General features: G+C 29.8%; 1 protein-coding gene across 1 annotated transcript; it reads left to right on the top strand.

Moving 5' to 3' along the window:
• The first annotated feature begins 1,019 nt into the window (after positions 1-1,019).
• On the top strand, positions 1,020-2,964 carry LOC132953443 (uncharacterized). The gene is made up of 3 exons (XM_061025869.1): positions 1,020-1,257; positions 1,390-2,555; positions 2,638-2,964. Exons 1-3 carry the CDS (start codon positions 1,020-1,022, stop codon positions 2,779-2,781), a joined length of 1,548 nt encoding a protein of 515 aa, XP_060881852.1. The 3' UTR covers positions 2,782-2,964.
• Positions 2,965-14,478: the final 11,514 nt, after the last annotated feature.

Here is a 14,478-nt window from a genome sequence, read left to right as displayed (position 1 = left end):
AAAAAATTTGAAAAAATTAATAACATCCGTTAATGTTTATAGTTGTGATGATAAAAATCAAATTTACCCACTTCATATAAATAATAACGAAAAATCCGATCATTATGATTTGTTTTTTTTTCTCAAATGAACCAACAACACATTATTGTTACATAGCTAATTTCTCACGACTGATTAGATCACAAAGAACAAAACATGAAAGTAAAATAATTATTTGCAAGCGATGTTTTACGACTTTTAATGTTAAACCAAATAAAAACAAGGCATGGGGGCAGCATGGTCTCGATAGGCATAAAGTAATCTGCCAAAAACATAAACTTTGTAAGCCTGTAATGATTGATCCACATGATGACAAATTTATATATTTTAATAAATATAATCGGGCTGACCGAATTCCTATTGTAATTTATGCCGATTTTGAATGCTTTTTAAAACCCACTAATAATATCATAACGGTCAATACTAAAAACACGCATTATCATAAGCCCATGAGTTATGGGCTATATGTTAAAATTGATTACAACATCGTCCCAAAAAAATTAGTAAAACAATTTAAAATTCCTAAAAATCCAATAATTTATAGAGGCAAAAATGCATCAAAGCATTTTATGTTAACTATAATTGATATTTCTACCAAAATGTATTATCTATATAATACTAATAAATCAATGCATAAATTAACAAAAAAGGAAGAAGGTCAATATATTAATTCGAAAAAATGTGAACTATGTTTGAGATCATTTAATAATGAAACCGTATTTAAAATTAGAGACCACTCACATCTTACAGGGAAATATTTAAGGGCTTTATGCTTAAATTGTAATTTTTCGGCACAAAACCCATCATTTGTACCAGTATATTTCCATAATTTATCGTATGACGGTCATTTTATTGTACGCACCTTAGGCTGTAATGATAATGACATACGCATTATTCCAAACTCAGGTGAAAAATATTTGACCTTTAGTAAGCAAATTTTTGATAAATTTTATGTAAAATTTGTAGACACTTTTATGTTCATGTCAGAATCACTCTCTAATTTAGCTACTAATTTAGCCGAAGATAAAACAAGATTCCGTGAAATTAACCATCATTTTCCTTTAGAAAACATTGATTTAGTTATTCGGAAAGGTGTATTTCCATATGAGTATGTAGACTGCAACTCAAAACTTAAAGATACCTCATTACCACCTAGAATTAAATTTTATAATTCGTTAACAGATGATCATATTTCAAAAAAAGATTACATGCATGCATGCAATGTTTGGGAGAAATTTAATATAAAAACATTAGGTGAATATAGTGATTTATATTTATTAACGGACATATTGATTCTGGCTGATGTATTTGAAAATTTTAGAGATATTTGTTTGAAAACTTTTAATTTAGACGCCTCTTATTATTTGACAGCACCTGGTTTTGCGTTTGACGCAATGTTAAGTTTTACTGGAGTTAAACTTGAGAGATTAACAGATTATTTGATGTTACTCATAATGGAGAATGGAATAAGAGGGGGGGTATGCCAATCTGTAAGACGCTATGCCAGAGCTAATCTACCAGATGTTGATGGGATTAATTATAACAAAAAAAAACCACACATTTATTTGGCATATTTTGATTGTGTAAATTTATACGGCAAATCAATGCTTGCAAATTTACCATACAAAAATTTTGAATGGTATAATGATTTGACATTAGACGTTACTACTATAGATGACGATGCACCTATTGGTTATATACTGGAAGTGGATGTGGATTACCCCGAAAAATTACATGATATTCATAGCGATTTACTTTTTTTGCCACACAATAGTTGTCCACCTAATTCTAAGATTATTAAACTGCTGACAACTTTAAATAATAAATCAAATTATGTCGTTCATTATAGATTGTTAAAGCAGGCAATTCACAACGGATTAAAAGTTGTAAAAGTTCATAAAATAATTAAGTTTGATCAATCAAAATGGTTAGCCCCTTATGTTGATAAATGCACTAGTATGAGGGTCTTGGCAAAAAACAAGTTTGAATATGAATTTTGGAAATTACTCGTGAATAGTGTCTATGGGAAATGTATGGAGAATCCGCGTAAAAGATTGGATATAAAGTTGGTATCAGATGATCGAAAAGCTCATAGGCTAATGAGAAAACCTAATTTCATAGATAGAACTATATATAGCAATGAGTTAATGTCTTTACATTTTCAAAAAGAAAAGATTAAATTTGATAAACCAATCTACGTGGGATTTTCTATTTTAGATATATCGAAAACCTATATTTATAATTTCCATTATGACGTAATGAAAAATAAATACGGAAAAAAAATATCACTATTATACACTGATACCGATTCATTAATATATCGTATTAAAACAAATAATTATTTTAATGATTTAAAATTTGATTTATTGAGTCATTTTGATACTTCTAATTTTCCAATTAGTCACTTTTGTTACAGTGATAAACATAAGAACACCCCAGGATATTTTAAAGACGAATTGAAGAGTGAAATTATGACGCAATTTGTAACGCTAAGACCCAAATTATATGCTTATACAGTAAGTGGTATTGAATACAAAAAGGCAAAAGGTGTAAAAAAGTATGTTAGAGACAAGTATATGACGGTCAATCATTATTTAGATATTTTATCAAAGTTCAGTATACAAAATTCCTCACATTTGGATGCACAAAATGGTGAATCTAGTCAAATTAATGCATACTGTGATATTAACTCAATACAGGCAACAAAACATAATGTTTATTCCAAAACAACCAGAAAAATAGTATTGAGTGCAAATGACGATAAACGTGTCATATTAAAAGGTGGTATTTGCACTTTACCATACGGACATTATAAATTAAACTAATCAAAAATAATTATGAATATGTTTTATTACAAACGTATTTTATAAATAGTAAATCATTTAACTAATTAGCTATTCGACAAATCGTTATCGATGATAAAATTAATTAAGAGAGCTATAGTAACCTAATCATGAAGCAAATTGTTTAATTTTTATATTATAATATATTAATGTACAAAATATAACAATAATCATTGTTTTTCAAATTTAATATTTCTAAAAGTGTTATAATATTTAATTCATTGAACATTTTATAAATTGTAAAAATGGAAAATGTATGTTATTTAATTTGGTTACAAACTTTTTGTTAAAACTATGTATATATTTTAATATTCTAACATTGATCATTAACTTTTATGTATGATTCATTTCTATTTATTTTTTATTATTAAATAATAATATACATAATTGTATTGTGATTGACTTTGGTCGAGATTCATTATGTTAAATTGTAAGTAATATGATTTATGATACTGTAATTATTTAATAATAAATTAAAAAATTGTAATATGCCGGTTCTATGAAGATGATGAAGCAAAATGTATATAATTTTACTTTTTATTGATCCTATTATATTAAATATAGAAGTCTATTTATGTTTATATACTTTAGTTATATTGATTTATTTAAAATATGTTATAATTGGTAAATATTATTATACTTTTGTTAATATCGTTATTCTATATTGTAATTGAACATTGGCCTTGTAAATATTAAATAAAATTAAATAAATAATATATAGAATAATGATGCATTTTATACTTGATCATTCAATTTTGAAATTTAGTGTTATAACTTATAAAATTATGTTTTTAATTTTTTGAATCTTGTATAACTAAATCATTTGAAACAATATTGTACTTAACCAATTGTGTAATTTTTATATGAACCTGATCGCTTATTATCCCGTGCTAGTAGTATACATCTGTATGTTTACAGTTCATTGACGTGTTGTAACGTAATGATTAAGACTTAATCTGGATATCCCTCCGGGGGGTCACCGATTTACTGAGACACACATTACTGAGATTACACACATGTTGTAAACCTATTTATTCATTACACAAAATTATTTAGTGTATATACATCAAATGTTTACACTATAGTCAAAATTATTTTTTATCAAACCTTACTATAAAACTGAAATAATATTTAATGAAAATATTACAAATTAATAAATAATAGTTTTTTTATTGTTATAAATTAATTCTTAATTATATTTACACAAGTTTTCTTACTTCTCTAGTAAAAGGTACATATTCTACAATTCTATCATGAATTAATAAACAGTAAGCAGTCACACCTGCTAGTGATTCTGAAGCTTCAATTTCCAATTGAACATCTACTGCTGAAGCAGTGGCTGAATCGTTCTGTTTCGAAGTATCGATGACTATAATTGGTGCGTTTGTCAGAAAAGTAGAAGGACTCAATATGGGGTTACGAATACTTTTTTCATAGTACGATTCTTGAAACGATGCATACATATTATATAATAAGGTGAAATTATTTTTAGTAAAATCTAAATTCAAATTATTGTACGGATAAGCTATCGAGTTCAGAAACACTTTAACGTTTGTTAAATTACAATGGTCAAATATACTACAATCTTTTGTTATCAAATTTTTGCGTCCTTTTTGTAATCCAATTATGATAAATCGGGGTTTTTCTAATTTTGATGCAGTTTTCAAATTCCATACAACTTTTTTAGTGGTACCAAGTTCAGGATATTCAAAAGTTTCAAAAGATCTAAAAGGGATAAATAGGCTTTTTTCTTTTTCTATAAGTTTCAATAATTTTAATCTTTCTTCATCGTCAACAGTGATATGTGGTACCATCCAGACAATTTTATTTAAAACGACTTTACCTTCAGTAGCAGTTGCACCAGTTTTAACTTGTAAAGCATTTAAATCACTATGACTTCGGGTTAATATTAATTCCAATCTAGAATTCACTAATATTCTTTTATAGTCTTCAAATAAACCTAACCAATATTTCAATGGAATGCAAGCACTAAATTCACCTTTATCATTTTCCGATTGTGTTGCGTTTTTAAAATTCCAGCCAGCATTTTCATAGCAATTGTAGTTGTCTGGCGTACCGGATAAGTAACCTTTCAACGAGCTAGTGATTCCAAGAACACGTGCGCTATCTACTTCTATCCCATTGATTTCCAATCGTATTTGTTCGAAGAGGTAAGAGTAACCGTTATTAGATAGTTTCACTTTGGTAGGATCAGTAATTGTTCCTTCCAAAAAAATGAAGCTTTCGTGTAGGTATGGATAAACATCCGTTTGCTGGATTGATATACGTATTTCATCATTATTATTAAATGATGTTGTATACGGTGCGTATGAATGATATTCAATTTTCGTAATTTTAGAATCCGTTTCGTACTGTGAAGTTATATCCAAAATATCACTTTCAGGCATTTTGCTTCAATTGATAACCCAGAGCTTGTAAAATTTTTTTATTCTTCACTGTCAATTTTTTTATTTTATTTGATGTTACTGGTAGCACTTTAGTCTTATGACTAGTTGTTCTGATCCGAAGTAGTGGACTTATATTGAATTTTAATCCCATCTCAAGACCCGTAACGTTTAATATGTAACACAATTGTCAATGCCTCATCAAAATTATCAATCGGATTATGATCTTGATCTACTAACTGAACGGTTATCGAGTCAATATTTGTTTTATTCAATTTGTAATATATTAAGTTTGGTGGTGACTGTATAACTTTAGATCCTGTTTTTTCACTCGGGAAAAACTCATAAATCGAATGACTTTGAAGATGGTTGTTGAATGATCCTTGAGCTATATTACACATTACTTTTATAGAATTAATTGTGTTTAAATTGACAGCTTTTTTTGATCGAAGAATTTCATTGTATGGGTTATATACTCGTTTTTCAAAACCGAATACAGGTGCTATACTATGCGGATACTCAAAGTGTAGTATCCCATTACATTTTATATACGATCTGAAATCGTTAGGATCAACCGTAATGTCGAATGTTAAATTGGTTAAGTTTTTACTATTATAGGTATCTATTTGCTTCTTAACTCGTTGCTTAATATCTTCAATTTCATAACAACCCTCTTCCAATGTAATAAAACATATCATAGGATCATTATTGTTTTCATTCTCAGCTACTTGTATAGAAAATTTATTATTATTATCATTAATATTTGGAAACGAATTAAATGACTGTAAACATAACAAAGCTATTTCTGAGTCCTCGTAAAGGCCTATAGGTGGAAAATAATTTACAGATAATATGGTAGCATTCCCAGTTAAACTTAAAGTAACTGACTCATACATTACAAAATCTAAGATATAAATTTAATGATGAGATCCGTGACGTTTAATATGCAGAACAACTGTTAACGTTTCGTTAAAATTGTCAATTGGATTATTGTTTTGGTCAACTAACTGAACAGTAATTGAATTAATATCTGTTTTGTTTAATCGGTAATATATAAGGTTTACCGGAGATTGAACAACCTTTGTTCCTCTTCTCCCACTCGGGAAAAACTCATATATCGAATGGGTTTGAAGTTGGTTGTTGAATGACCCATGTGCTATATTACACATTACTTTTATAGAATTAAATGTGTTTAAATTTGCAGCTTTATCCGATCGATGTTCTTCATAAAACGGTCCACAATCTTTCTTTCTATACCCAAAAACAGGTGCTATACTATACGGATGCTCAAAGTTTAGTATTCCATTACATTTTATATACGTTCTAAAATCGATAGGATCAATACGTACATTGAATGTTAGCTTTGTTCCGTAGACTTTATTAGCTTGAGGTAACTCTTCTACCATATATTTGTTAATATCTTCTATGTCACAGCATTCGACTGGCACAAAAAATTGAATATTTACTTTTCTATCTGGAGGAATTGATTTTATTCTCAGCCGGTTATTAGTTAGATTTATAATATTTGGAAATGAATTGTATGTTTGCAAAGATAACAAAGCTATTTCTGAATCCTCGTAAACGTTTAGAGATGGAAAATAATTCGTGGATAATATAGTTGTATTTCCAGTTAAACTTAATGTAACAGATTCATACATTGTAAAAATTCAAGACATAAATGACCACAGTTAAATGTATTGAAGTCTTGATAGTTGGAATAGTTGTATACTATTTTGAACTGTCTGAAATAATGTTGTAATTCAATTGGTGGTGGTAAATCACCAAAGCTATCAAAATATACAACTTTGTCCTTATTTTTATAAAACGCTACCCAATGGCTTCCGTCGCCTGAAGATATATCCAAGTTTAATATACCACATTCAATCGTATGCGGTTTTTTAGGTAAGTTATCACGTGAAAAGACACCACGGAAATGATTGATTTTCAACTTCCCGACGTATTTTATAATATCCTGAGACGAAAGCGGTCTGTCAGGTAGCGTAATCATCAGTTTTTTTTTTCTTGATCTATTCTTGTTTGAATTCAAACCACTTCCTTTTTTTCTTTTTCTATTTTGAACCGCATTATACACACTAGCACCTCCAGACATCAAACTACCAAGTGCTGACAATCCTGCAAATATAGGTATTAAAGGAATTACACCTCCTGACTGTCTCGGTGCTAAAATCAGCCTTTTACCACCATTCTTTTTCTTTGAGATTCTTTTTTTCTTCGCTGCTAATATACCATTTGTTTTTATAGCACGTTTCCGTTTACAACCCATACCTATTTTTCTTTTAGCTTTCATTGCATTTGTTACTGCATACGCAACTAGTTTCTCTTTTTTAGGAGTATCTTTTGCTTTAAATCTTTCCCAAGCACGATTTTCTAACACTTTATCAGCTCTATGTCTATCGTCTAAATTTTTACTCGCTGCATACACAATATCGTGATCGCGACAAGCAGCATCCAATGGGTTTATTCTTTTATCACCACGATCTAACCTCTTTTTTAATTTCGTACCTGGACCGCAATACTGATATCCTGGTACATGGGCTTCAAACGGGAGACTATTTATAAGGGAGTTTACAAATCCTTTTCCAGTCTTGACTGACTTACACTTACGAGTTGAACGTGTCATCGATAACTGATTACAAATTGGAAAATTCTAGCGTATTTATAAGAAAAAATGGATTTGATTGAACAGAAAGATAAATTGGATGTTATAAATGTGGATGTTCGGACAGTTAAAAAACCATCAAGACACGGTTCGTTATTTCCTGATACTATACGTGCTATACTAGTTGGTCCCAGCGGTTCAGGAAAAACAAATATAATGTATAATCTGATCACACACGCAAACGGGTTAAGATTTGAAAATATTTATTTATACTCGAAAACCTCCAATCAAGAAAAATATGTTTTATTAAAAAAAATTATAGATGATATACAAGGTGCTAATTTTTTCATATTTACAAGCGCTGATAAGGTTATAAAACCGAACTTGACTAAAAAAAATTCTATTATAATTTTTGATGATGTAATATGTGGTCCACAATCTGTAATCAGAGAATACTTCAGCATTGGAAGACATTCAGGTGCTAGCTCTGTATTTTATTTAGCACAAACATATTCTAAAATATCAAAACAATTAGTAAGAGATAACTCAAACTTTTTAATGCTGCTGAAACAAGATGATACAAATTTACGACATATATTCAACGATCATACGTCAGCAGATATGGATTTCTCAAAATTTCGGGAAATTTCCCATTTATGTTGGAACCACAGTGATTACGGGTTTCTGGTTATCGATAAGACTCGAGAAATGAATGAAGGAAGATATAGATGTGGTTTTCATACGTTTATTAAAATAAGATAAATTAGTATTGTATTATGTTAACATACATATCATTAATTTTCTGATATTATAATTTACAAGCCATTTAATGATGAACTTTGTAAAAATTATTGTAAACCTTAATATTATTTTAATAAAATACTTTATAAATATATATATATACCATAGTACGCAGTTATTAACCACATAGTGATATCAGTAGTCATACGATACAGTTAAATTGTATTTATTATTTACAATGGATAAAGAAAAAGTTTTGCTGGAAAATTTAATAACATCAAAAAAAAATATTAAACGAAAAATAATGGAAATGAAACGGGGCGTTATAGATTCTGAAAACTATTTCCGTGAAGCATTTAAACCATTGAGTACAAGTATAGAAAAAAATAATCAATGTAACTCGCACCCAGCTGATCAAAAAAATACGGAAACCTCGCATATTAGTGACGAAGATGACGATGTATTAAATTCAACATTTTCAAATTTTTTTAATAATCGACAGACAATACAACGTTATGATAAATCGTATGGTATGTATTATGATAAAGCTAGTGATTCGTACAAAATAGGAGATCACACAGTAACTTTTTGTCATGGTAACTTACAGTTGGTTAATAAATACTATAAATGGACTAAAGGGCTATGGTCGTTATTATGCGAGAAGGAACCAAAAAATCACACTATAGAAGATATGGAATCTTATTATGATATTTTAAGAACAACACATGTTCATTTAAAACCCGATGGGAAACCCAAAACCTCAAGATACTTTAAATGGATTAATGTTGTAAAACCTCTGTACGAACGAATGAAAAATGAGGATCATCAGTTAAACAAAGAAATAACTAAAATTAATACCCCTAAAACTCCTCAAATTAACTTATTACCATTTAACGAACATATATCTAGGTTGAGCGCTAAACGTAGTAATATTCATAATAATACAACCATGGGAAATGCTCCGTTTGAATTTCAACCAACAGCTAACAGTTCTATGATTTCAGAACCTGTTGTTGAAAATATGTTTAGTTTTACTTCAACACCGCAGACTAATAATAAAGGTGCTGGTTTATATAAAGATGTAATACCTCAAACCCAGTTAGTTTATTATGACGACCCAAATGAGCTAGTGACTAGATTAAATCTTTTAGCATCATCACAAAGTGCGGGTAATACTGGTGTTAATAATGAAATTATATCTATTTTAGAAGAGCTACGTGAGAGAAATATTATAGTATAATGGTAACCTTAGATAGTATAGCTAATGAACTACATCGGCCAGCCAGAAAAATATTTCCTAGACGATGCGTAGTAACACGGTTTATTGATGACCTCTGGCAAGCTGATTTAATGGATATGCAATCTCATTCTAAAAAAAATCACGGCTTTAGATATATTTTAGTTGTTATAGACACGTATTCAAAATATATTTGGGTTGAGTCACTGAAAAATAAGTCCGGTGAAAATTGTACAAAAGCCATGTCTAATATATTGAAAAAAGCTAATCCAAAATTGTTACAGACAGATAATGGCACAGAATTTTATAATATTCAATTTCAAAATTTAATGAAAAAATATAAAATTAAACATTTTAGTTCATACAGTGTTATCAAGTGTTCAATTTGTGAACGTGTTATACAAACCCTTAAAAATAATATATATAGACATTTCACTGCAACAGGTACATGGAATTGGTATGATAAAATATCAAAAATTATACAAAACTATAATAATACAAAACATAGAACAATCAAATGTACACCCAATGATGCTCGGTTGGACGCAAACAAAATTAAATTTAATACCCATATAAATGATAAAACATTATATAAACCGAAATTTAAAGTTAATGATAAAGTAAGAATATCTAAGTATAAACATGCATTTAGTAAAGGATACACCCCAAATTGGACAACGGAAATATTTACAATTTCAAAAGTCTTACAGACAAACCCAGTAACTTATCGACTAAAAGATGGAACAGGCAATAAAATCTTAGGTGGTTTTTACGAACAGGAAATTAAGTTAACGGATTATCCAGACACTTTCCTCGTTGAACGTATCATAAAAAAAGTTGGGAATAAAATGTTTGTCAAATGGTTAGGCTTTGATTCGAGCCAAAATTCATGGATAACATCATCAGATATTTTAAAATAAAGATATTTTATATGTTATACTTTTTATAATAAAAAATATAAAAGTTTTTTATCAAGGCAAATTAATTATTTACATAGGTTATCTCCTGAAATAAAAAAAGATTGATTATTGTATACAAAAAAGTTTTATTTATAAAAAAACAATAATTTATTATACTAATAGGTCTTGTAATATCATATCAGACATTGTGTTAAAATGAAATTGCAATATTTCATGTAAAAATGATGTGTCATCGTTTTGTAGATGCGAATAATAACTAAAGTCATAGTTTTGAATATATTGGTTTGTAAATTCATTCCTCTGGCAAGTGATGGGAAGACCGCGGACATCGTTTTTAATCAGTTCGTAAGCTGTGTCAAATGTAACCTGATAACTTGACAAACGTTTCTGTTTTTCTACAATATACAAATCGATCAAATTTTGTATTTGCTTGAGACGGGCGAAGTCAATGTTCGTCAAACTAATGTAATTGTCGTTTATATGCAAGGTAATTAAACTATGTTTAACATTGGTTGAATATGAAAAGTTATCTGTTATTTTTACACGTCTACATCTGATATGTAAATTATTCATAATTGAATTGTAATTAGATTCAGACATAAGTGTAAACCATTCTTCCAAACTTAATGTAATAATTTTCTTTGAAAGTTTACACTCCAATAGCAAAATAATAGAAATCTGATTATTAATTAATAACCCCACTGTAATATTTTTCTTGCTAAAAGCACGGATGTCAAAAGTAGACTTACAGACAATTATTGGTGAACCCATTGTTAAATAATTTTGTTAATTTTTTTATAAGTTAAAAATATTTTGACCACTATAAGCATAAATATAAAGTGAAATATAACTGCTAGAAGTCCTACGTTGAACTGTGAGTTTTTATCGTTTGTAAACATATTAAATACTAAAATCATGGATAAAAAATACAAAAAATGTAAAAAATATATATATTATAAGCAAAAACACATGATTTAACAAATGGTGTCGTCCGGATCGGTTTCACAATTACAAATAACATCGGTTTTACAATAATTACTTAAGACTTTTTGTATATACTGATTTCCCTTCATTAATAATAGAAATACACATTTTGGTGAATAACGAGTATGTTCTATAAAACAATCGTCAAAAATTTCAAAATTATGTAGAATTATCCCACACCAGTGACATTGAACTGCATCCCCGATGTTTAGATACTGGAAACCACACTGGGCCAATTTATATTTGTTCTGGCCCGTATTTGATGGGTATGTTTGAAATGATCTTAGCCTTGATGAAAATGCGGTGAATTCTGGATAAGCCGGTGTTGAATTGAATCGTATTTGACTAACCAATGACCGGATATCATTTGTACATTTTTGGAAATTCATTTTTTTTAAAAAAATTAAAGAAACGACGAGGAAATTAGAAACTACAAAACACAACTTGGTAAAACAGCTAATCGCAAGCAACTGAATATATTTAAAAATTATTAATAATTTGTTTACCAAATTTTGATAAAAAATACAGTGCAACCAACAAAAGTAAAATTTAAGTTTCTCCGGAAAAACAGTCTGTGAATGAACAAATACATCAATGAAAATTTAATTCACATGTTCTCCTGGTACACCATAGTCTGCTTTAAGCAAAAAGCGATATCTAGCAGTGATGAAAAAATTAAACAGTATAAACTGGGATAGAAAGCAGCCAAAAATCTGTTCATCCAAGGGGGAAAGTCGTGGATAACCGTTTTTAAATCACCCTGGAACAGTAAAAAACTGGGGTAGTAAGCACCCACAAATCTGATCGTTCAAGGAGGAAAGTCGTGGATAACCGTTTTTAAATCTCCCTGTAATTGTAGAAACTGGGATAGAACCTACATATACTACCTACTAGAAATTATAAAATATTAACACCATATAAATGGACAGATATAATAAATGATGAATTTTTAAAGGCTCATAAACTTCCTTGTAATTTTATTTATAAAAGCGGAAAAGCATACCTGAATTCCGAAAACAGGTATGACATTACATTTTAGGCAAAATGTAAGGATTGTGATGCAAATCTTTTTGGTTGGAGTGAATCTAAACCTGATGAAGGAAACCCGCTAGATGTTTCAATTTTAACAAATAACACAAAGGGACTTAAACATCGACATAAGACAAAAAGGCCGTTGAAAGGAATAAAGCGTCAAAATATAGGGCAATCATTAAAAACCGATCTCGCTTGCAATTGGAGGCGTGCAAATGTTGTTGATATGGAGTTTGGTAGTATTTCCCCACCAAATTTATATAAAACATCTGTCTTACAAAAAGCTAAACAAGAGTCAAAAGATAAAGAAATAGGTGAAAAATATAAATGCCCAGTTCAATCACTTGTAGAATTTAAAAATAATTCAAAGTATTCAGGATCTATACATACTATCCATTCTTAGTACATTATTGGACTCAACATCAAATTATAATTTACAAAGAAGCTTGCAAAAATTATTGTAAGTTATCAATTGATGCTACTGGTTCTTAAGTTAAAAAGCTTAAACGTTTACTACTACTACTACTACTAAATTATCATATGATTTCACTATAACACAGTGCAATATAGTTTTACAACGCTTCAAAGTTATTATTGTTAGAAAGATTATTAGTATGTATGAAACAACTTAAACATGTGGATTTCTTTGTTTTATGATTGGTACTTATCAATTTTTAATTCAACATCTCAACCTTATTGCCGACTTATTATTTGATAGATAGTTATGGCTTATTATATAGTTCATTCAACCAAAGTTTTAATTTTGAGTTAAAATGTATTTATTTAACTATAACAAAAGTCAGTATACATATTTTATTATCTCAATATACCTACTTACTGCTCACATTAACACACATTCAGCTTAACATTATTTTGTAACTCTTTAAAAAATAATTTTGAGAGCAGTGCCGATATCGCCGCCGTCGAGTGGGTATTACTATATACAGGCATAAATATGTGCGTCGGAGGGTTCGATTTTTTTTCGCGAATATCGCGTTTACGTCGCCCTTTGAAGGACGTCGAATCCGCGTTCGTAATTCGCCGGAACGGCGAAACGGCTTAAGAGTCATAGATTCGACACCAGTTTTCAACTCAGTATACAGTACGCATCACGAAAACGTGCGGATGACCGCAGCGCGCCGTGTGTTGGTTTTTCAGTAAACCAGTGGGCCTCAATATTTGATCCATCACAGGTGCGCGCCACTGGCGCGACGGGTACTATACGTTTTGAAAAAAACAACTAACCTGCACCTTTAAAAATGTCCCTGTCTTTTGTTGACTTTAATATCATTAAATACATACACATAATTTATTAATATAAAAATACGAGTTTTAAATTTTATATTTGGCGCGAAACAGTTTGGCCACCACCAACGAGAAATTGCCACTGGGGGTCATCCGCACGTTTTCGTGATGCGTACTGTAGTCTATTCAAAATGAGATGATGACTCGGCGGCGACCAGTTTTGGTCGGCCACCGGTCATACTCCCTCCACAAGCATCGATCACGTGACCGAAGCAACGGGGACGTGTCACGCGAGACGTGGATGTGCGTGTGTGCGTCCGCGACCGACAGACATACAAAAAATACGCGCAATGCATTTTAAATTATCCACACACATCGGCAGTCGATACTAGACTAATTAAAGTAGTGATGG

Source organism: Metopolophium dirhodum, unplaced genomic scaffold (genome assembly GCF_019925205.1).
Source record: "Metopolophium dirhodum isolate CAU unplaced genomic scaffold, ASM1992520v1 scaffold4, whole genome shotgun sequence".
Classification (NCBI taxonomy): domain Eukaryota; kingdom Metazoa; phylum Arthropoda; class Insecta; order Hemiptera; family Aphididae; genus Metopolophium; species Metopolophium dirhodum.
Note: the sequence above shows the minus strand (reverse complement) of the source record. Positions and strands in the feature narration are given on the sequence as shown.

Coding starts and splice junctions, on each gene's coding strand:
- LOC132953443 (XM_061025869.1), top strand. CDS start 1,020: ATGTCAGAATCACTCTCTAATTTAGCTACTAATTTAGCCGAAGATAAA. Junction 1,258..1,389: donor AAAAGATTACATGCATGCAT/GCAATGTTTGGG, acceptor CTTTTAATTTAG/ACGCCTCTTATTATTTGACA. Junction 2,556..2,637: donor CCAAATTATATGCTTATACA/GTAAGTGGTATT, acceptor ATCATTATTTAG/ATATTTTATCAAAGTTCAGT.